General features: G+C 45.9%; 1 protein-coding gene across 3 annotated transcripts in view; it reads right to left on the reverse strand.

Annotated features, from left to right (window-relative positions):
- The window catches only part of SLC39A10 (solute carrier family 39 member 10), a 269,902-nt gene that overhangs the window by 51,355 nt on the left and 194,137 nt on the right, over positions 1 to 24,410 (reverse strand). For all 3 annotated transcript variants that reach the window (XM_069225865.1, XM_069225864.1, XM_069225866.1), the window contains one exon: positions 1,539 to 1,729. In XM_069225865.1, coding sequence (XP_069081966.1) covers positions 1,539 to 1,729 — 191 coding nt within the window. The remainder of the gene's footprint in view (positions 1 to 1,538; positions 1,730 to 24,410) is intronic.

Raw genomic sequence — 24,410 nt, forward strand, 5'->3', positions numbered from 1 at the left:
GCCCACACCGTCAGCCACCTACAGAACAAAATGCCATTACATCTAAAAAAATCAATCAAGTCTCCTCAACTTTCGCAAGCTGTTGAAATCCTGGTTATTAATCTACCCCCTCTAATCGGCTTTGCCACTAGCCAGGAGCTCTAACAGTATGTCTGGATCATTAGCGCCAAGATGTCCCCGGGTATTCGAGTGTTTTAGAAATTCTGCTCATTCATGCTGGTCCCTCACCGACGTCTTTCCAGCAGTCATGGCACGGTTTGAATCCAGGGGTCTTTAGAGACAAAGGAACTGATATCAATGCGCAGGTGCAGAAGTTTTAAGCAACCCGACTGACTTCATGGGACCGACACAGCACTACCCAGTGGTACACACAAGCACTGCTGTGAAAATCTTCTGTATCTAGTCTGTCACCTGTGGAATATTCTAAAGGCAAGGAATCTGCAGTTAGAAGTATCTATTAGAAGGCACAGATGTATCTAAACATCAGAATCAGTACTGGCATTTATTACTGCAAGCAATGTGAAGCAGTATATGAAATAATTGTTTTTTATACGATTACAACAGCATTTCTACAGTGCAGGACAGGGGCGGGTAGATAAGCCTTACAACAAATTCTGTAAAGCAGATAGTCTTTTGTGTGTTTCCTGGTTGGCAAGTTTCGGTAGAGTTTTTGTGAGCTTTTTTTCTCGCCCCTCCTTCCAAATGCATCAAGAACTGCTTTTGTATTATGAAGATGAGAGATTCGGTGCATTTGCTCTACACTGTTTTGACACTGTTTCATTTTCTTTGTTATGCTTTATATAAAAAAAACAATAAAGATATTTAAAAGCATATGTTGTTGTCATTCTTAAAAGATAAAGGAGATGCAGAGAAAATAGTTTCTATTTAAAATAAAAGTGCAATAAGGCTGGTCTCTAATGAGCATTAGGACAAGGCTCAGAACAAAAACCTACTTCTCAAGTGTAATATTTTTTTGACTGACACTTTCCCCTGCAGATTCCTTACCACCCACAACCCTTCATAAGATCAGAATGTTTCATACAAAATGTATTTGATAGGAAGGGGATAAGATAAAAGCTGAGCTCTATCCTGGCAGTATATATCACCCCACAGATATCTTTCCAATCTGTGAAGGCATTCCAGGATTTTAAATAGCCTGCAGTTGTCCAAAGTCAGTAGATAGTGCCTCCTCTTCTGGAAGCTGCACTGCATTCAATTGGACGAGGTCTGAAAAAATATAACAACTGCTGCAGAGAGGAGGGAAGGCTCGTTTACTGGTATCTTGAATGGTTTCAATCACCTGTATTGGCTATGTTTCACAAATACTACAGCTTGTGCAAGCAATCCTTCCTAGTGTTCATCATCCTTGTAAGAGGGATTCCCTTGTCTTGACTGTGGAAAGGACTTTTACTTATGCTACTGTGTTGTACATAACTACATTCCTAAAGAACTACCAATCAAGATGTGTATGAACTTATACACATATAATCATGCATTACACAAAATCAAAAGGCAACACCAAACAAAGGCCACCTTACCATATCTACTAATGCCACATAAAGGAACATGCCAGCAGTGATAGCAAAGATCCAAAGGGTAACCGTATTGGCATATTGTCCAACAGATGTACCTATCAGCATTCCAACATAGGCCATCATAGCAGAGAGAAGGTTGTACACAATAGCTTGTTTTACTGTCATTCCAGCATTGATAAGCACTGCAAAATCACCTGAAATAAAAGCAGATGATTGTAAATGTATTGTTATCTTTGCATCCTAAATCATATCATTGTTTAGTTATTTCTCAATCACAAATGTTTTTGTTAACAGAATATGCTCAACAGTAAATCAGACTGGTATACAATTCCAAAACGTTGCATTATGATAGGCTGCTAACCAGTCAATACCTACCCAAAAGATTCATAGCTAAAACCTACAATTACTACACTTTATTACTACAAGAGCTCCACCCATAAAGATTAAATGGTTCTAATAAAGTACAACAGTTTTTTAACATTGTTCTCTGAATGTGCCAGCACTGGGAGATCTGCAGATTGACAAGATTAGGATACATCACTTCCTAGTCAATATGTTTCCTAAAACATTTGTTTTCTTCCATAAACGTACTGATGTGAAGTTAACTGAAGTGCTGCCAGTCTATGAAAATTGTTTTAAACTGTGTACTCGTTGGCAGTTTTAATGATTTTTAAAATAGCTATACACTGTTCAGATAAGATTACACAGGAAGAGGTTGTAGTTTTGACAAATTTATTACGTAATGCTTTTTTTTTGTTATTAAACTGTCTACACCTGTGCTGGTATAAGTGAGAACCACCTGAAATAAGAATCACAATCCTTGTCAGAGTGAACTACTAAGTCACTAAACCTGTGCTCAACCCTCTAGTAGCTTGAAAGAGCAGTCAGGTTTAATGTAGAGGTCTTTTGTGAAGTATTTATTCAGTACTCAAACAGTGATAAGGTGAAAACACAACCCCAGAAAATCCCAAACTAAGTTAGAATGATAGAAAATATTTTAATAAATAAAGTGACATAAAAACAGCAATAATTGAATAATTATAACCAGAGATATGACTTTTTAAAGTTTTGGAGTTAATAGCGCCCAAAAAAATGCCTACTGTGGTATCTGGTCGCGCTAGACCTGGTCAAAGTCAAACGTTAAGACTGTCTGCGATGGATCGCCAGTCAGATAGGGGGACCAGATTGATCCTGGTGGAAAGTTACCTTCAGACTTAGACATTTTAATAGAGGCTGAAAGACTTCAGCAGGACCAGATAGGCTGGATCCGATGAAGGGCTCATCAATGAGAGGGAGCCACTCGGAGCTGATCTAAGACTGCTCAACGTCAGGCCCCATAAAGATGCTGACAAAGGTCGTCTGCTTTGCTTGAATGTTACTCGGCGTCATGTTAGTGAAGCCATTGATGGGTGCTTCTCGACATTAAATCCAGTGAAGCTTTGGATAGGTGTTCATCGAGTCTGTGGAAGCCAAGAATCGGGTCCTGCTTGGTGTACAGTTGGTGGAGCAGTTGACGAAGAGTGTTGGCATCGACGCTTGGTGTTGAGTCCCGTGAAACTTACAGTTAGGCACTGAAGTTCTCTGTGGCCACAGCCAAGGGTCCAGCACCTTGGTGACAGTACATAGGGGTCAGGGCTCACTCCCGCAGAGGTCAGAGGAGGTGACTAGCTGCAATTGGTCAGCTGGAAAGCAGGAAATGCCTCTGGAAACTTCTTGTAGCCCTGCAGCTCAAAAAGGAGGTCAGCCAACTAACCCTTGGAGTCACATCTGGGGTCCTGGGTACAAGACAAGCAGGTCCAAAATTCCTTCAGGTACTTCATGCAGCAGGACAGTCCTCCTCCTGATTCCACTCAGGTTCAGAAGTGTTCTAAGGAGAGTTCCTGGGATGCAACTTTCATGCCCAGTACCAGTTCCGGGGGTGGTGGAGGGTCAATCCCATCTCCATCCTCTAAACCAGTTGTGGGCAGCTCCCTCCAAACTAGGTTTAGAGCTAAGCAGATTAGAAAGACCAAAATGAGGCAGGCCTGGTTGTCAGTTTCATCTGCCAGTGACAGTGTAGGTATCCTTTGTACTTCAGTGAAGGGACGGGTACAAACCTCCCTCCCCTCCACCCCAGCTATCCTGCCAAGGAAGGAAGCTAACTCCCCATACCCGGGGCCCTTTGGCCACTGCCTGGGAGTAGGAAACATCACACCACAGGGAAGGCATCAGTAGTAAGGTGACAAATGCACACCAACAGAAAGGCCTTTTGGTTATAGCCATAAACAAGACAAATTTCCAAAAATGTATTTTCTAAAATAGTAATGTGAAATCCAACCTGACCACTAGAGGACTTTAAATTAGTATTAATGAGTCCTTGAATAATTTTTCTAGCTGGTCCCTATATACATTTAGCACTTAATAACTGTAATAGTGTAAATCATTGTTAGCCTATTTGACAGCCAGCCTTAACAAATATTGACAAATTGGGTCCCCAGCTTCCAGTAATGACTCAGGCGGGGGTCCTAGGATTCCCATGATGATTCAGTGGGGGTCCCTGGGTTCCATTAATGTTAAAGTGGGGGTCCACAGAAATCAAAATGTTGGGAACCACTGATGTAAAACATTAAATATGTAAGTCCTACGTATACCCTACTAGGGCATGAATCCTGTCCTATGGGCACTTAAGCCGAAATTAGGGGTTTCTTATAAGTAATATCAAGCATTTGCAATGCAATGGGTCTAGCGTTTGCTCAAGTTAGAGCTATTGACATTGTAAATTCCTAACTGGGCTTTTCTTGCCACATACATTGAAAATCAAAAGTAAAACAGTTGACATAAGAAAGCAGATTCAACCATCTCCTCTGTTTGAATCATTATCATTCTAAAAGTTGGGATTACTTTTTAAGAATCTAAAAATAATTTCTAGAACATAAATCCTAACTTTTACAAACTTTTAAACATCAAAAGAAATGCTAACAGGGACTTACACAAGGTCCTAGTAGGACTTTTAAACATTTAGAAAAATAGTCAAATTGCAAAAATCAATTTATGTTGCCAAGTTTTGGAATTTTGTTGTGTGAGCAGGTATTGGCTGAGTAGTCCAGCAAATGTAAAGTCTTAGACCCCACCGCTGATCCACCAATGTAGGAACTTGGCTCTGTATCTACTATCTCAAAGTGAGAGATAGTGTGTATCTACTATCTCAAAGTGAGAGATAGTGTGCACAGAGCCCAAGGGTTCCCCTTAGAGGTTGATAGTGGCAAAATTAGATAATACTAATGCTCTATTTTGAGGTACTGTGGTCGAGCAGTAGGCTTATCAGAGGATAGTGTTAAGCATATGTTGTACACACACAGGCAATAAATGAGAACACACACTCAAAGACTTAATTACAGGCCAATAGGTTTTATATAGAAAAATATATTTTCTTAATTTATTTTTAGAACCACAAGATTCAAATTTTAGGTAAGTACATAAATTGTAAGGTACTTCACTCAGGTAAGTATATAACTGATTTAAAACAGTAGAACACACAGTTTTGGTTAAAATGGCAAATAGCTATTTCAAAAGTGGACACTGCAAAAATCAACAGTTCCTGGGGGAGGTAAGTATTGTTTAGTTTTTCAGGTAAGTAAAGCACTTACAAGTTCAGTCTCCCGGGCATAGGCAGCCCACCGTTGGAGGTTCAAGGCAATCTCAAAGCCACTGCATGAGCAACACAGGGGCGGTCAGGTACTGCTGCTGGTCACTCCTGCACTGGTAGGTGGTCCCTCTCGGTCTGGGGGATGCAGGTGCAGTGCTTGGTCCAGGCATCGGGTTCCTTTGTTACCAGGCAGTCACGGTCAGGGGGAGCCTCTGGATCCTCTATGCAGGCATCGCTGTGGGGGTGTAGGGAGGTCGACTCAGGGTGTCCACGTCGCTGGAGTCGCCTGGGAGTCCTGTCTGCAGTGTTGGTTGTCATGAACTCGAGCCGGGGGCCTCGGGTGCAGAGTGTGAAGACTCATGCTTCTGGCGGAAAGTTAGAGTCTCTTTAAAGTTGCTTCTTTGTTGCTTTTTCTGGACAGAGCCGCTGTCCTCAGGAGATTCTTGGTCCTTTAGGTGCAGGTCAGTCCTCTGAGTCTTTAGAGGTTGTTGGTCCCGCTGGATACGTCGTTGTGCAGGTTCTTTGAATCAGGAGACAGGTCAGTAGGACTGGGGCTAAGTGAGTTGTCGTCTCAACAGGGCTTTCAGGTCAAGAGTCCTTCTTCTTCACACTGTAGGGGTATATGGCTCATGCAACTATGCCCTAACCTGTGGTATAGTGCACCTTGCCTGAGGGCTGTAAGGCCTGCTAGGGGGTGACTTACCTATGCCACAGGCAGTGGCTTGTGGGCATGGAACTCTGAGGGGAGTGTCATGTCGACTTAGTCATTTTCTCCCCACCAGCACACACAAGCTGTGAGGCAGTGTGCATGTGCTGAGTGAGGGGTCCCCAGGGTGGCACAATACATGCTGCAGCCCTTAGAGACCTTCCCTGGACCACTGCCTGCTCTGAAAAACCCTTTTTGGCAATATTCACAAAGGGGAAGGGGTCCCATGGGGACCCCTTCCCTTTTGCGAATTGGTTACCACCAGTGTGACACTGGTGGTAACTGGGAATTGCTTTGTGACCGCATTTGCGGTCACAAAGCAATTTAGCATAGCGATGCGAGTCGCAAATAGGAAGGGGACACCCCTTCCTATTTGCGAGTCGCATTCACAATTTGCGAGTCGTAACCGACTTGCAAATTGTGAATGTGCATCGCAAAAGGCATTTTGCATGGCGCAAACTGCGATTTTCGCAGTTTGCACCATGCAAAATGCTTTCTACATCTGGCCCCAAGTTCCTACAATCATTTATCAATATATGTGATAATACCATCTCTGACCCCATTGTGATTCGTGGTCCTATGGGGGCCCCGGTCTGGGCAGGCGCGCAATCTAGCCAGGTGCTCCAGATTTTGTGGAACTTGAGGGCAACCCCTGCTTTTGTAAGTACTTTTTTTCTGCAGCCATATATACACCCATCCCTCGTCTACGTTCCTGCAGGTTAGGAGGCTCCAGGGCCCCCCACAGCCTAGCCACATCTCTTTTGGCCACAACTAGCCCACAACATACAAAAAACACATTTGGCACGTGGTACATCAATATCATTCAGGATCTCCAATAGAATATGTTGCGGGGCAATGGGGATTGTAACCTCCAATATCTTGCTGAGTTTCTCCGTAATCTTCACCCAGCAGGCTTGAATGAGCAGAAAAGTCCAGAGTGTGTGGAGGAAGGTTCCTCTATGTTCTCCATTTAGCACACAAGCTGGAGAGGCTGCCTTTCCCATAGTGAAGAGCCTACTGCAGTCATAGTAAACCCTTAATTGTAGAAGCCTCCGACTGGGCTTTATTGCTACTTCTCTTGGGAGCATCGGGACCATTTCCCAGTCGATATCCTCCATTTACCCCACATCTCTTTCCCACTTCTCTCTCAGCCTCCACAATGTATCCGGCATTATATTATTGAGTGTCCTGTATGTAAAGAAAATTGACCCTTAACCAGGGCCTCCATGAGCAGGTTTCTCTCTAGAGGGGCATACTCCAGAAGTTCCTCTTACCCAGACCTTCCGCCTACCAGGCATGTCATAGCTGAGCATATTTCAAGAACTGCCTTGCGTGTAACAGATAGTCCCTTTGAAGAGAGAAGGTCATAAACACACAATTTTTAACAGATCCCCCACTTCTGAGATTCCAAAAGTATCCCAGGCCCTGAAGACCTGCAGCCTCCTAATCTTGTGCAGCCTCCCACCCTCAAGTTGGTTTCTTTAGTGATTTTACGGGTCCAGCCAACACATTTCGTGGCCCTGGCTCAAGCTGCCAGCGCCACCTGAGTTGCCGGCAATAGTTGGTGAGTCCCTCTTCCCCTCCATACAGATAGTGTGAGTGTGAATGGGACTGCAGTTTCTCCTGTTCCAGCTTAAAAGTCAAATGATCTTGCGGGGAAAAGACCCAGTCATTAATATTTATCAGTTGTGCGGCCCAGTAGTACACCTTCACATCCGGAAGTACTATACCTCCAGTGTAAGGGTTATGTTGAGGCATCCTCAGAGTTATCCTTGGGGGGCTGTTATTCCAGAGCAGGGACCGCACCTTGCCAGCTATTTTAATGAACACTTCTTGCAGGACAGGGAAATATGTATTTTACAGGGTGTACAGCAGCTTGGGGAGGGTGACTATCCTAAAGATGGCTGTCCGTCCCAAGAGGGTCAAGGGCAGCCCACGCACCCTCCCTGCATCATCTTGGAAATTCCGTACCTCCCTCCCAAGATTTTTGTTTTACAGTCTAGCTCCCTATGGGGTGTCATCTTAATACCTAGGTACTTAAAACCCTCCGGTGCCACTATCATTCGCTGTGGGAGCATTGCTAGGTCCACCATCCGTTTGGCTGGTAAAGCACCAACTTCTCCCAATTGATATGGTAACCAGAATGCTTGCCATATTTCTCAAATAGGTGGACAACTGTGGACATGGTACTCTCAGGGCTGGTAATATAGAGCAGGAAATCATCTGCATAAAGCAAGATTTTCTCCTCCTCCGTGCTCTGGCAGCCTCAATCTTGATCCCCTACACCCACATATGAGCGTGTATTATAGAAACCAAGGATTGGGAGATAGAGGGCAGCCCGGTCTTGTCCCCCTCCAGATGGGAAAACCCACCATTCACTCTCACCACCACCATGATTGGAGCCAGATAGAGCAGACACCCATTCTCTATATTGGGGGACAAATTCAAAACCTCGCCAGGGTAGCCTCAAGGAACAGCCAATGCATGGTACTGATCGCCTTTTGTGCAACAATTGCAAAGACTACATTGGGCTACGGGTGGTCCTTTACCTCTACCACCCAATTGTGTGCACGATGGAGATTATATCATATGGACCTGTTGTGTAGCCATTTTAGTTATAGCTTCATGCACTTTGTTTTAACATACTAGGCCTGCCGCTGTGCACTTTAACCTAGATATATTTTATTCAGCTTTGCTTTATTATTGTTACAGTAGCCACTTTTACGGTCTTGTTTTATTTTCTCTCTATCTGACCTAGGCCAGCACTCTTTTCTCAAACAAGTTATTCTTGCCCACTCTGTGCTTCTTCCAAGGCTGCAGTAAGATAGGTTGCTGGTGAATGTGGTATAAGTTTAGTCTCGGACATTCATAGAAAATACACATCCTTACGTAAGGAAATCTTCTCAGAACATCCGCTGTTTTATTATAAAAACACTTCCCTGTCCCTTACACGTTAAAGGGAGATTCCAGCCAGAGAACCACGACTGTATGCTGATTGCAAAATTCTTTGCTACAGCTGTTTTGCAGACTTCAGGCCTTTGCTCAGGTATGGGGGTGACATCTTCCCAGGGGAACCTGAAGGGCAGAATTAGAGCTTAACATGCTGTGCTCTATCATAGCTTAGGTAGGAATTAGTCTGTTGACTCTAGTGACAATATGGTAGCATTATTTTTATGTTTTACTCTCCTTGTCACAATCTTAATCTGGTCACGCTGTATCGTCCTGGTTATTGCAGTCCACGCTTTGCTATCTAAGATGCAGTCGCTTTATTAAAGCATTATCGAAATATATACTGCCTCTGTTTGTCATTGTGTATGTGAGACTAATGTAACTGAGAGAAACGGATGAGACCTGAGTGACCACGGCTTCCCTGAGAAACCAGTTATGTCATGCGCTCGGCTGCTCAATCATCCCTGCCCTGGGGTAGAGATGAGGCACTGCTAGATAGCCGGAGCAGAACCCGGATTGGAGAGACAGGTGTCACCTGTAGTGGGTTAGACTCAGTCTCCCACACCGCAGGCGATTCTGCCACTCGAGATCCAGTAGTCTCATTAGAATAATGAGAGCCTACGCGACATGGCGCCGCCGTTTGGTCAGGCTCTAATTTTCGGGTCCTCCAGAGTATCTCTGTCTCACTATATACAACAACACCTCAGTACTATATACGGAGACGTGCGTGGTATTGAGGATTTCCTCCTCGGCTAAGTAGGACATCCTATCTGATGCTGGAGGTTGTTCAAGCTTGGAAAATCCCTATTTGGTGTGCCTTCTCTGAACAAATTTACCATCTATCTGGCGAATCCGCAACAGGTAGCAATTGCAATCAATATGAGACAACCCCTGACTGCACAATTATTAGCAAACAGTCTAACGGCCCAGGGGGGTCCAGTCACATTTGTGGTGGATGCCCATACAGCTTATAGAACAGAACTTTTCTATTCTTGGGTCACATTTCCAGCAGTTGATGGGAACACAAACACATTTTATCACTATGCACTTGCAAACGTACCTGGACAATAGAGCATATACATAATTAGAAATACCTCTATCTTATCAAGAACATAATCGGCTTGATGGCACCCTACCCCACACGATTTTACCAGTTAGGTTAGGTCCTCTAAGTAATAAAGGTCCTACCTGGCCTTTATTGGCCACTTATACACCTCACCCTACAGTAGCAAATTTAGCAGTAGCTGAGGTTTTTCGCTTATACACTGAACTGATAGCGATATATAGGCGATTAGTACAGTTTGTAATGCAAACATTGAATACAAACCCAGCACGTGCTGCTCCAGTGCAACCACATGCAGTGACGCCAGGTATTAACCGTGCAACTGTACATTCAATTATGGGTAAAGTACCCACCAAACGAGATGAAATCCGTTTTTGTTAGCTCAAAAAATAAATGCACTTGAAGCAGTATTTCCCCATACAGGACTTCAGGATAAATATAGAATTGCAACGATGTGCTTGCCATTTGCAATGATCCCCACAGTAGATAACTATAATACCTGGGGCACAGTACTTGCCGCGCTCTATACTACCGCACACGGTACACCGACACTTGCCAATTTACCGGAAGTGTTGAAGCAAATTCAAGATGAATACGGGGCTGCCTCTGTCCTGGACTTGGGGATGCAATTAATTGGCGATATTGCCACAGTACCCTCCATTATTTTAAGTAATCTTAAAGGAGAAGCAGTCGCACTAGCAGTGTGCATACGGCTCAGTGATGTTCCTCAACAGGATTAGGAACGTGAGCTGCCCAAGATTATCGCAGAGACCTATTTTAGTACTGGTTGAGATAGTCTAGGGGCCAGACCAACTAAACCACAATTTCAGGGCAAATCTAATAAAGATTTTTCCAAGCAAGCTTCTGAGGGTAACAAGAAACGCTGGGATAAAAAACAATAAACTCCTAAAACAGAAAGGGGAGAATCTCCTTGTACGGAGACCCCAAAGAATAGATATAATCTCCGAAATAGAGATAATATAAAAACGCCTGATAGATATCAATATACTTATACACGCCAATCTCATTCCTTTCAGGAATCATAGGAAAAACGCAGTGAGATGGGTGATCAGAGCGTAGAACAGAGTACGTGAAACCAAGAAAGGAATCACAACGCTCATCAGAGGTTTCTGTTAAAAAGGAAGAGAGACCTTCTCAATAAAAACCCCAATTTAAAAAGAAAATGGTGGCAACAGTTGAAATACGACATGCCGCTGAAGAAGAGGGTCCTATTAAGAAAAGGAAGTGGGCACTAGCGCTGCTAGACAGCGCGGCAGAAGTCACAATAGTTCGCCAGAGTCTTCTAGAGGAACTGGGGGTGAAAGCAACTGATGACTTTCTACAAGAAGAAACTGTGGACATGCGAGTCTCAGCGCCTGATAGGGTGTATAAAGTAACGCTACAGTTAGAATGAGACATTAAACGCACAATAGATGCAATCTTTTGGGATTGCGTGGTAAATATATATGATATCTTGTTGGGCGAACAAGATTGGCCACCTGAATTTGTCCGTACCTGCTCATATGGGGAAGTGGTTATTAAACCTTCTTTCTCGCCCCTTGTTCCGGAGAAACTTGCTGAATCCATCGATTTGGCATTGGTGCAGGCACCTGCGTTATACCGCAACCATGTAGGATGGGATAAAGCACCCCCCTACCACGTGATACCAATTAAAAATTAACCTCAACCTCAGTATCCAATAAAACATGATGCGAAAGCACCCATGAGAGAAATCCTCACACAACTAGAGTTCCAAGGTGTAATTGAACCCTGTGTCTCCCCAATGAATAATCCTTTATTCCCAGTAGCTAAACCGGACCATTCATACAGAATAGTCTTGGATTACAGACATTTAAACAGTCATACATGCACATATGCTATAGAAAACTCATAGTACAGCACTAATGAACAACATAGTGCACAAAAAATGGAAAACAACACTGGACATTTCCAATGGTTTCTTCGGCCAGAATATAGCGCCTGAGAGTATAGACTTAACAAGTTTCAGCGCACTGAGCTCTCACAAAATTCTGTTGTTTACCTCAGGGGTACAAGAACAGCCCAGGACTGTTTGCAGCTCCTGTAACTGCAATTTTGCACGACACAGACCCTGAAGCATTGTCCTATGTAGATGATATCTATCTTACAGATGATGAATTACTACAACATTTAAGACGGGTTGTAGGAAGCTGGCTCTGTGTGTAATATCTCAAAGTAAGAGATAGTGTGCACAGAGTCCAAGGGTTCCCCTTAGAGGTTGATAGTGAAAAATTAGATAATACTAATGCTCTATTTTGTCGTAGTGTGGTTGAGCAGTAGGCTTATCAGAGGGTAGTGTTAAGCATTTTTTTTTTACACACACAGACAATAAATGAGGAACACACACTCAAAGACTTAACTCCAGGCCACTAGGATTTTATATAGAAAAATATAATTTCTTGATTTATTTTTAGAAACACAAGATTCAAATTTGAGGTAAGTACATAAAATGCAAGGTACTTCACACAGGTAAGTATAGAACTTTGATTTAAAACAGTAGTACACACAGTTTTGGTTAAAATGGCAAATAGCTATTTTAAAAGTGGACACTGCAAAAGTCAACGGTTTCTGGGGAAGGTACGTTTTGGTTAGTTTCTCAGGTAAGTAAAGCACTTACACAGTCAGTCTCCTGGGCATAGGCAGCCCACCGTTGGGGGTTCAAGGCAACCCTAAAGCCACACCACCAGCAACACAGGGCCGGTCAGGTACAGAGGCCAAAGGAGGGCCCAAAACACATAGGCGCCTATGGAGAACAGGGGTGCTCCGGTTTCAGTCTACTAGCAGGTAAGTGCCTGCGTCCTTGGGGACAGACCGGGGGGTTTTGTAGAGCACTGGAGGGGAAACACACAAGCAGACAAAACACACCCTCAGCAGCATAGTGCAAAGTAGGCGTTGGGTTGGCTATTGAAAGCAATGGAGGGACCCGGGGATCACTCTGGCGATGCAGGCAGGGCACAGGGGGGCTTCTCGGGCCAGCCACCGACTGGGCTAGAATGAGGGCCGCCTCCTGGTCACTCCTGCACTGGTAGGTGGTTCCTCTCGGTCCTGGGAGCTGTGGATGAAGTGCTTGGTCCAGGCGTCGGGTTCCTTTGTTATCAAGGCAGTCACGGTCAGGGGGAGCCTTTGGATCCTCTGTGCAGGTGTCACTGTGGGGGTGCAGGGAGGTCGACTCAGGGTGTCCACGTCATTTGAGTCGCCTGGGAGTCCTCTCTGCGGTGTTGGTTGTCCTTGACTCGAGCCGGGGGCATCGGGTGCAGAGTTTGAAGACTCACACTTCTTGGGGGGGGGGGGAAGTGAGAGTCTCTTTAAAGTTGCTTCTTTGTTGCAAATTTGTTGCTGTTTCTGGACAGTGCTGCTGTTCTCGGGAGATTCTTGGTCCTTTGGGTGCAGGGCAGCCCTCGGAGTCCTCAGAGGTCGCTGGTCCCACTGGATGCGTCGCTGTGCAGGTTCTCTGATTCTGGAGACAGGCCGGTAGGGCTGGGGCCAAGTCAGTTGTCGTCTCCGTTATCTCTGCGGGGCTTTCAGGTCAACAATCCTTCTTCTTGTTGCAGGAATCTGATTTCCTGGGCTTAGGGTCACCCCTAAATACCCAATTTAGGGGTGTGTTTAGGTCTGAGGGCTGCGTCCTCGGGGAGCAGACCGGGGGTTTTTGTAGAGCACTGGAGGGGAAACACACAAGCAAACATAACACAACCTTAGCAGCATACAGGCGGCCGGGTGCAGTGTGCAAAGTAGGCGTTGGGTTTGCTATTGAAAGCAATAGACGGACCCGGGGATCATTCTGGCGATGCAGGCAGGGCACAGGGGGGCTTCTCGGGCCAGCCACCGACTGGGCTAGGATGAGGGCTGCCTCCTGGTCACTACTGCACTGGTAGGTGGTTCCTCTCGGTCCTGGGAGCTGTGGATGCAGTGCTTGGTCCAGGCATCGGGTTCCTTTGTTATCAAGGCAGTCACGGTCAGGGGGAGCCTTTGGATCCTCTATGCAGGTGTCACTGTGGGGGTGCAGGGAGGTCGACTCAGGGTGTCCATGTGATTGGAGTCGCCTGGGAGTCCTCTCTGCGGTGTTGGTTGTCCTTGACTCGAGCCGGGGGCATCGGGTGCAGAGTTTGAAGACACACTTCTGGGGGGGGAAGTGAGAGTCTCTTTAAAGTTGCTTCTTTGTTGCAAATTTGTTGCTGTTTCTGAACAGTGCTGCTGTTCTCGGGAGGTTCTTGGTCCTTTGGGTGCAGGGCAGCCCTCTGAGTCCTCAGAGGTCGCTGGTCCCACTGGATGCGTCGCTGTGCAGGTTCTTTGATTCTGGAGACAGGCCGGTAGGGCTGGGGCCAAGTCAGTTGTCGTCTCCGTCGTCTCTGCGGGGCTTTCAGGTCAGCAATCCTTCTTGTTGTTGCAGGAATCTGATTTCCTGGGTTTAGGGTCGCCCCTAAATACCCAATTTAGGGATGTGTTTAGGTCTGGGGTCAGTAGCCAATGGCTACTGTCCTGGAGGGTGGCTACACCCTCTTTGTGCCTCCTCTCTGAGGGGAGGGGGGCACATCCTTATTCGTGTTGGGGGAATCCTCCAAAACCAAGATGGAGGATTTCTTAGGGCAGGGGTCACCTCAGCTCAGGACACTTTTTTCCTCATTATCTCCTCTGGACTTGCCGCCAAAAGTGGGGGCTGTGTCTGGAGGGGCAGGAATCTCCACTAGCTGGAGTGCCCTGGAGCATTGCAACACAAAGCCTGACCCTTTGAGGCTCACTGCTAGGTGTTACAGTTCCTGCAGCGGGGAGGTGTGAAGCACCTCCACCCAGTGCATGCTTTGTTTCTGGCCTCAGAGAGCACAAAGGCTCGCACCCCATGGGGTCAGAAACTTGTTTCAGTGGCAGGCTGGCACAGACCAGTTAGTCCTGCACTGAAGGATTGAGAAAGATACAGGGGGCATCTCTAAGATGCCCTCTGTATGCATTTTTTAAATAAATCCAGCACTGGCATCAGTGTGGGTTTATTATTCTGAGAAGTTTAATACCAAACTTCCCAGTGTTCAGTGTAGCCATTATGGAACTGTGGAGTTCGCTTTGACAAACTCTCAGACCATATACTTACTATGGCCATACTGTACTTAAAATGTCTAAGAATGGACGTAAGACACTGTAGGGGCATAGTGCTCATGCAGCTATGCCCTCACCTGTGGTATAGTGCACCCTGCCTTAGGGCTTTAAGGCCTGCAAGAGGGGTGACTTACCTATGTCACAGCCAGTATTTTGTGTGCATGGAATCCTGAGGGGGATGCCACATCGACTTTGCCTTTTTCTTCCCACCAACACACACAAGCTGTGAGGCAGTGTGCATGTGTTAGGTGACAGGTCCCTTAGGGTGGCACAACTAATGCGCCAGCCTTTAGGGACCTTCCTTGGTCACAGGGCCCTTGGTACCACTGGTACCTTTTAGAAGGGACTTATCTGTGTGCCAGGGGTTTGCCAATTGTGGAAACAATGGTACATTTTTACTGAGAAAACACTGGTGCTGGGGCCTGGTTAGCATGGTCCCAGCACACTCTCAGCTAAAGCAGCATCAATATCAGGCAAAATGTGTGTGTGTGTGTGTGTGTGTGTGTGGGGCAGGGGTGTTAATGCAACAAGGAGCCATTTTCCTACAGTATCTTCCCCCCTACCGCCCCCCCCAGCCCACAGGCCAGGAGACTCAGCCAAAGCTGGGAGACTCTTTCTAGTCTGTAAGGCAAGGAAGAGCAGGGAAAACAGGCTGGTTTGTTGCAGGGCCTACTCTGCCTTACATCCTGCTTTTCAGGTAATTCCCTCTGGGGAGCTGACCTACTTACACAGTGATAGGACCCAGTCTGAATTGCTTCTGGTCTGTGTTTTTAGTGTCTTCACCCATTCTTTTTATTTTGGGGTTATCCACCTCTGCTAACCTTATCTTAACCAGGGTCACCCCTAGCTTACCCAAAGAGGTAACCCATAGCTGGAGTAACCCCACCATGACCAACAGGGTCAGGGGACCTAACTTGCTATTTGGCATGGGGTCAGACCACCATGCCAAGGACAGTGCAGCCAAAAAGGCTAACACCCACTAAAGGCCACTGACAGCTGTCAGTGCCAAGAACCACACCTTTAGCTCTTCACCAACAAGGGAAGGGGTTAAGTTACAGGCTTGGGTTCAAGGTGCCGGTCTGCTGTGGTAGAGTGTGGGGTTGATACATCTTGCAGTAAACACCCTTCTTCCACTCTTTCTTCTGTTAGCTGAGGAGCCACCCACTCATGCTTAACAGTTGCCTGACTAGCCAGGACTTCTTGTTGGTCAGGCTGGACTTTACCAGAGCCGCTTTTGGAGTTCTCCCCTACTGGAGAAGAATCTCTTTGGATTGCTGGAACCTTTGCTAAAGGTTGCCCACTTTTCCTGCATTGTTTTCTTTTCTTTTTCTTCTGGGGTCTACTTTTAGTTACTGCAGGGGCAGCACCTCCGGAATCCTTGGGAGAGGACTGGCACTGGACCAGTTCCTCTCTTGGGCTCTGACCAACCTCTGGGTGGTCATTTCCAAGGAGACAATCAAGGGGGAGGTCTGCACTGACTGCCACCCTTCTCCAGCTAAAAGTCCCACAGACTTCTAGGGTCACTAAAGCGACAGGCCTATTAGTGACCTTGTCTGGGCTAACTCTTACTCTGGCAGTCTCACCTGGAATGTACTGGTTTTAGAGCATCAGCCTATCATGCACAATAGTGTGACTAGCACAAGTGACTCTAAGGGCAGTGGCTGGGATTCATTCACCAGTAGATGGTGGAATTGTCTACTTCCCTCTGGAATTTCCATCTCACGTGTTGGGCCCATTTTCCTGTTGAAGGTTGTGAGGACCTCTTCATCTGAGGAGTCATCCCCAATGGCCCCACTGGTTACCCCCAGGGGTTTGGTAGGGGGTTTGTTTTTGGGACAAGAAGTGTTCTTGGTGTGGTGCCCTGTCTGTCTACAGTTGTGGCACCATGCGTTAGTGGCATCCCAGTTCTGACTCTGGTACCCACTTTTGTTTTGGGATGTGTTGGGGGGCCCAACAACCTGTAAAGGTTTTTGGGGGCCTACAGAGGACTCCTTTTCTTCACTTCTAGGAGTGTCACCCACTTTCTCCCGGGGAGGCTTTGTAACCCCTTTCCTTTGGTTGCCCCCAGTGGAAGTCTTGGTTACACTAGTCTTGTCCCAGTGATCTACCTTTTTCCCAATTCTTGGGGAGAAATTGGACCTAGGTCTACCAGATATTGATGCAACTTTTCATTGAAGCAGTTCCTTGAAATGTCTTCTTTCATAAACAAATTATAAAGCCCATCATAGCCATGCACTTCATTTACAGTTACCCAACCATCCAGTATTTTCACTGAGTAGTCTACAAAATCAACCCAGGACTGGATTGAGGTTTTGTGAGCCTCCCTGAACCTAATTCTATATTCCTCAGTGGTGAATCCTAAACCCTCAATCAGGGTAGCCTTCATGAGGTCATAGGATTCAGCATCTGCACCAGTGAGTGTGAGGAGCCTATCCCTACACTTACCAGTAAACAGTTTCCAAAGGAGAACTCCCCAATGAGACTTTTGTAATCTTCTGGTTCCACAGGCCCTCTCAAAGGCTATGAACCACTTGGTGATGTCATCACCATCCTCATATTTCGGAACAATCCCTTTAGGGATTTTAGGGGTGGCAGAATACTCTCTGTCCCTAGTTGTTTTGTTGCTGGCACCATTTTTGGTTCTAAACCCATTTCTTTTCTCTCCCTTTCTATAGCTAGGAGCAGTTTCTCCAAAGTCATCCTTGCTAAAAGGAGGTCCTCCTCATTGAGGCTTTCCTCAATGTTCACAGAGGAGCTGGACTCCCCTGTGGAAGAACCAGAATCTCAGAGTCTGATTTGTGGAGACAGGGGTCTTGGAGCCCTGGTCTCCCTAGTTAGGGGGGGGGGGGGGGGGGGGGGGGGGGGAGTTCTACCTCCAGATCCCCAACTTCTTCCCCATCGTAAGGGAGGTCTTCCCTTCAGTAGGGTGGTCCCTGGAGTATTCTGCTAAGAGCTCCTGGAGCTTGACCTTGGTAGGATTGGAACCCGTTCTAATTTGTCTTAGGCTTATCAGTCCTTAACTCTGTCATGTCTAGATGGAGGTAAGGGGTGAGGTTGAGTTCCATCACCATCTAATCTGTGCTATTCTTTATGTCTCTAAAAGTCGGGATTACTTTGTAAGAAACTAAAAACTACTTCTAGTACTTAAATCCTAACTTTTACAAAACTTTTAAACTTAAAAAGAGATGCTAACAGGGACTTATACAAGGCCCTAGCAGGACATTTAAAAAGTGGAAAAATAGTCAAAATTCAAAAATCAATTTTCAAATGACAATTTTGGAATTTAGTTGTGTGGTCAGGTATTGGCTGAGTAGTCCAGCAGATGCAAAGTATTAGACCCCACCACTGATCCACCAATGTAGGAAGCTGGTTCTGCATATACTATCTCAAAGCGAGAGCTAGTATGCACAGAGTCCAGGAGTTCCCCAAGAGGCTTGACAGAGGCAATAATAGATAATACTAATGCTCTATTAGTGGTAGTGTGGTCAAGCAGTTAGGCTTATCAGAAGGTAATGTTTAGCAGTTGTTGTACACACTCAAGCAATAAATGAGAACACACACTCCATGACTTAAATACAGGCCAATAGGTTTTTATATAGAAAAATATTATTTTCTTAATTTATTTTAGAACCACAAGATTCAAATTGTAGGTAAGTACATTAAATGTAAGGCACTTTGCATAGGTACAGTTTGGACTATGAACCAAAACAATAATGTACACAGTTTTTCATAAAATGGCAACAAGCTATTTTAAAAGTAGACACAGTGCAATATTCAACAGTTCCTTGGGGAGGTAAGTACAGTTAGGTTAATGAGGTAAGTAAAGCACTTACAAGTTCAGTCTCCGGGGCATAGGTAGCACACCGTTGGGGGTTCATGTCAACCTCAAACACCCAGTACCAGCAACACAGGGCCGGTCAGGTGCAGAGGTCAAAGAAGAGCCCAAATAACATGGGTGCCTACGTAGAAAGAGAGTGCTCTGGTTCCAGTCTGCTGGGAGGTAAGTACCCGCGTTGTCGGGGAGCAGACCACGGGGGTTTAGTAGAGCACTGGGAGGGTCCCAAGTAGGTACACAAAACACATCCTCAGCGGCACAGGGGCGGCCGGGTGCAGTGGGCAAACAGGGCGTCAGGTTTGTAATAGGTTTCAATAGAGAGACCTAGGGGGTCACTCAGGCGTAGCAGGCAGGGCACCGGGGGGCTTCTCATGCCAGCCACCGACTGGGCAAGGGTGAGGGCCGCCTGCTGGTCACTGCTGCACCAGGGGTCAGTTCTTCATGGGCCGGGGTGCAGTGCTTCTTCCAGGCGTTGGGTTTCTTTGTCCCGGGCAGTCGCAGTCAGGGGGGTCCTCGGGATTCCCTCTGCAGGCGTCATCGTGGGGGGTGCAGAGAGGTTAGCCCAGGGTGGACACGTCCGCCTGGGGATACTCTCTGGGTTGTTGGTTTCTCTGGACACGGGCCAGGGGCGTCTGGTGCAGAGTGGTGGGGACTCACGCTTCTGGAGTGAGGTGAGGGTCCCTTTAAAGATGGTGTAGGAAAATGGCTCCTTGTTGCAGTTACCCCCCCCCACACACATTTTGCCTGATATTGATGCGGACTTGACTGAGTGACTTCACCAGTGTTTTCTCACGAAAAATGTACTTTCGTTTCCTGGTGGAAAAGTGCCAAATGATCCTCCGGACGTTGGGTGAGTGACGGAGGCATGGCCGGTGGTGCAGATTAGAAAGAGAGGGAATAGCCCTTTCAACCTATCTGCAAAACCCACCTGTCCCTACTGATGGATTCCCAGTGGGGCAGGTGATGGCGAATCCTGCTGCCAACTGGATCAGAGTGAGGGGACAGAGTAGGAGGGTTTGGAGGCTGCAGCAGGGGCAGGGATGGACTGGGCAGACCTCTCGTTCCCTGTCTCACACCTACGTGGGATTACGGGTCCCCGGCCATGCAGCGGCTGAACAGCATGGATGCCACAGTTGCTGGGTGGGGTACGCAACAAGAAATGGACTGCTGGGGGTAAGGGGCAGCGGAAAGACCAAGTGACCGAGCCATAGCCCAGGAAGTCCTTGAATCTCTCTAAGGCCGAGTCTGCTTTGTCTCCAAAGAGACAGGAGCTATCAAAGGGCATGTCCATGAGGGACTGTTGGACATCCCCCAAAGAAAAGTACGCAACCAGGCGTGGCGTCTCAAGGCCACCGTTGTAGCAACCGATCTGCCCAGAGAGTTATTCGTATCCAGCCCACATTGGATCTTGAACTTTGCCGCATCCCACCTATCGTTGACAGCTTGGGAGACGATAGAACGGGCCTCCTCCGGTATCTGCGGCAGAACTTGTGCAACCTTATCCCACAGAGAGTGGGTATAGCGGCCTAAAAGGCATGTGGTGCTCACGGACCGCAGCGCAAGACTGGAGGAAGAAAACATCTTCTTCCCAAATTGTTCCAGCCTTTTTGATTCCCTATCCCGGGGTGCAGAAGGGAATGCGCCTGAGGAAAAGGAAGCCTGGAAGACAAGACTCTCAGGCGTGGACAGGAATTTAGGGTCGTTCGGGGTGGGCCGATGGCGGCGTGCAATAGTCCTATTCACAGGAGCACCTGTGGTGGGTTTGGATAAGTACCTAAAAGGACATCGGTGAGGGCTTCATTGAATGGTAAAAGGGGCTTAGATGTGGAAGTCCCTGGTTGAAGCACCTCCGCAGGAGATTGGACCCGATCTCTATAATAGGTAGCTCAAGGCCAAGGACCTCAGCCGCCCTACTGACCACCATAGCATAAGTGGCTCCCTCCACCGTAGCCACGGTAGGAGGAGACAGCATGCCAGCATCTGCAGATGTGTCCAGTCCACTGGGCTCGCTCAATTCCTGTCCCCAGTCCAATGATGGGTAATCCAGGGACCCCTCCAATCCTTCTCAGTATTGCTCTAAGAAAAATCTCCAGATCCAGTCTGACGCCTGGGGGGAATTCTAAGGAATCTGCAACTAGGAGTCTCTATCAGATACTGCCTTACACATGGAAGGTAATAATCCTATGATATCAAGTTGGTAATAACAAATAACAATTGTACTACTACTCTATGTTCCCACATGTCTTCAGATAAAAATGGTACCTCACCTGCGTGGGTAGACCTAACGTAAGTGACAGGAAATGGCACAAAACACTACATTGGATGTGCTGAGTATGAAAGTCATCCTACTGGTCAGCTTGCATTGATAAGGTTGAGGAAATCTTTTTCTGCGAGGGCACTGAAAATAGGTAGTGGTGGAAGCTTGCTTTCATTTATTTCTGTGTTTGTTGGGTCTTGTAGGGTGGTCTTGTACGTGCTTTCCGTAAGGTAATTTTCTGTCTTGCTAATGTTTTAGATAAATTCTGATGAGATTTTGTCACAGATGTCTTGAAATTGTGGTGTTGCTGTTTTAGGCTTTCTGAATTGCAGAATTGTGCTACAATCTTATGAAGTTCCTTAGAAGGGCAGTCAGTGTCAGTTAAGTGTGTGGAGTAGTGTTGTTTTTATGATACCTACCACCTTTCACTTCAGTTCCTCACACAAAACACTGTGGGGTCCCCCACCAGTTCATCATATCCACTCTATTATTCAACATCTACCCTACAACCTTATCAAACCAGATTAAAACTTTAAACCTCAACTGTTACAAATACGCAGATGATATCCAAATCATTCTAAAAAATGGATGGCAAGGAGGTTCTAAAGCTTTAAACTTGATGACTGAGTTTGTGCCATAAGCACATGGGTGATGAGCAACCATCTACAGCGCAGTACCTGGGGTCAATAGCAAAATTACCAACATACCGCCATATGGTCCAAGAAATTCCATGCCCTTGCAACAATATCAAGAAAAGCCAGAAACCGATGGGCAACCAAGGACTAAAACCCATCCCTGATATCACGTCAATGTCACAAAGAGTGTTTTCCACACAATGAAAATAGTGTTTCATCTTCCCATACCTTGGATGCCATCAAAAATTACACATCATCCTCACTCTCAATCTCCAAGCTTGACTATGCCAACAGCAAAATTCAACCAATCCAAAATGCTTCTGCAAGACTCCTCTCTGCCTTCATCCTATAACGACAGGCCTGCAATAACTTCACTGGCTACTTATAGCTATGAGAGCAATGGTCAAAGCACTCTGCTTTGTCCACAGAGCCTCCAAAAGAAAATGTCCACTGCACCTTCAAGGTAATTCAAGCAGTGCAAACAAAACAGGACATCAGGCTCCAAGCTTGCACCACAAATGATCCCAACACCTTAACAAAAGAAATCCAAAAGGGACTTGGCTTTCTCAGTAAAAGTCGGCAAGCTCTGGAACACACCTGCAGTCAAGATTTGAAGCATCCAGGAACATACATACTTCAGAAGACAGTTAGAAACATGGTTAACGTATGCCTTTTCCATTGAGTTAAACCCAGACAGCTAATGCTGCTTTTGAGTTCAACCTAAAGTTCACAAGCCACAGATATGGAACAGCTGAACCAGCATGTTACTTTCTATATCCAGGTAAGCTAAGAAGGACGACCTATGAATAACCTGGGTATTAAGTTTATATATATATTTATCTCAAACGATTCTGGCCATACTAATACTATAACACTAACCGGTCAGCAGCCAACTGTAGCCTAATTCTTTTACACTCACATAACACATATGCAACAGGTTTTGTCCGTTATTATTGTACCAGCCAATAAACCAGCCATCACCAACTTAAAAGGCATGGAAATAACTTGGAGATCTGTCACATACTATGGGCCAAAACCCACCAAAGACTCTAATCTAGACTACCACTGCAGATCTCAACACGCTACAAACTATGACCACTTCTATACATTTCACAATGACATTCAGACATGGAATGATGGTAACAAAGCTACCCTACAGAAAATCATAAAATGAGTGTCTCTCTCACACCTCTTTATCCACCACAATGCTAAGCACTGCATCCAAGAACATGACAACTGCACCTTGATGGTCACCACACTTGACATGAAAACACTAACTATTCACCATTAAACCACACACCCTACAGGGTGTAGCTTGCTGCCCATGTAGGCAAAAGCTTTAGTGCCCCACATGGGGGTAGTGAACTCTACATATATGCTGCAAGAGAATACAATAAGATAGCTGGTTTATGTTTTTTTAAAGACCCGATTAGAGATGAAATGCAGTGTGCTTATTGTAAAAACTCTTTTCTACAGGGAGTGGTTAGTAAACATGAGATAGATTTAGTTTCAATAGGCAGCCCAAATGTACAACTTCCCTCCATTTGACAGCATAGTTATGAAGGAGAAATACAAGGCTCTGTCACTTATAAAAAACAAAGTAAATGGACAATAAACCTTCTTTCCTGGTATTCAGACATCATAAAATCTAGTGCAAACTAAATAGAAAGGTAGGAAAGCGCAGCAAAAGGTCAAAGTGAAAGAAACAAACAAGTGATTAGAGAGAGGGATAGTTAGATTCTGAGAGGGTAAGTGGATTGTTACTGTATTGTGATGTAGGGTTTCTTAGGAACATGGGTGTTTGGTTTGTCATTGACACCAACATTAGAAGACTATTTTTATTATTATTGATTAGATTAGTACACATCCTATTTAGGTATCATCCCTTCTCTCAGAGGGCTCTACTTTGCTGGGCACTCAGAGAAGACATGGTTTCCTAATGAGCTGTGCACATGCATTGTTCAGCATTCATTCTCTATACTGCAAATCAGGTCCTAAATGTACTAACACTTGGAGAGTGATCTTGTTACAAAACGTAAATGCAGTGGCCTTCGATCAGCTAACAAGTATTTTTATTAATGTACTGAAGGAAATGGGAAACCACACAAAAAGTGATGGAAGGAATTCCTGCAAATAGTCTAACCATTGGTGATCGCTTGGGGTAGCATTACAACTCATTGATCTTTTGTCATCACACATTAGACCCAGTCATATGCAAACCAACCTTGGGCCTGCTCCAAAAGGAACAGTCCAACCTGAACTGCCAAGACAGGTCCTCTTGGAACCAGAATACAAGCAGTGCAAGACCACCTGCCTATGGTGGTAACAAGAAGTCAGTTGGGTCAAGGGATCTTTGGAGTGACACCAATGGGGAGAATGTGTCACTGCTCTCCCCAGGATGTTTGCCTTGAAGCATGGCTAGAAATGGTGCAGAGCCCTTGAGGCGCTTTGTGGACAATGGCTGAAATGGGGCTTCAATGGCGATCTGAGGCAGCCTGGGAACAGTAAGCAGGCACAGCAGGGAATACACATCTGGCATCATGGCACATTTTCTTGGGCTGGGAAAGAGGCCCGGGCCATTGGGAGTCAGTGAGGCAGATGAAGAAGATTGGCTGGTAAGGTCCCATTGGGTGCGGTTCTTGCAAGTTGTTTTTCTTTTAAAAAAAGAGGCTTGTTTT

The sequence above is a fragment of the Pleurodeles waltl genome, chromosome 3_1, assembly GCF_031143425.1.
Source record: "Pleurodeles waltl isolate 20211129_DDA chromosome 3_1, aPleWal1.hap1.20221129, whole genome shotgun sequence".
Classification (NCBI taxonomy): domain Eukaryota; kingdom Metazoa; phylum Chordata; class Amphibia; order Caudata; family Salamandridae; genus Pleurodeles; species Pleurodeles waltl.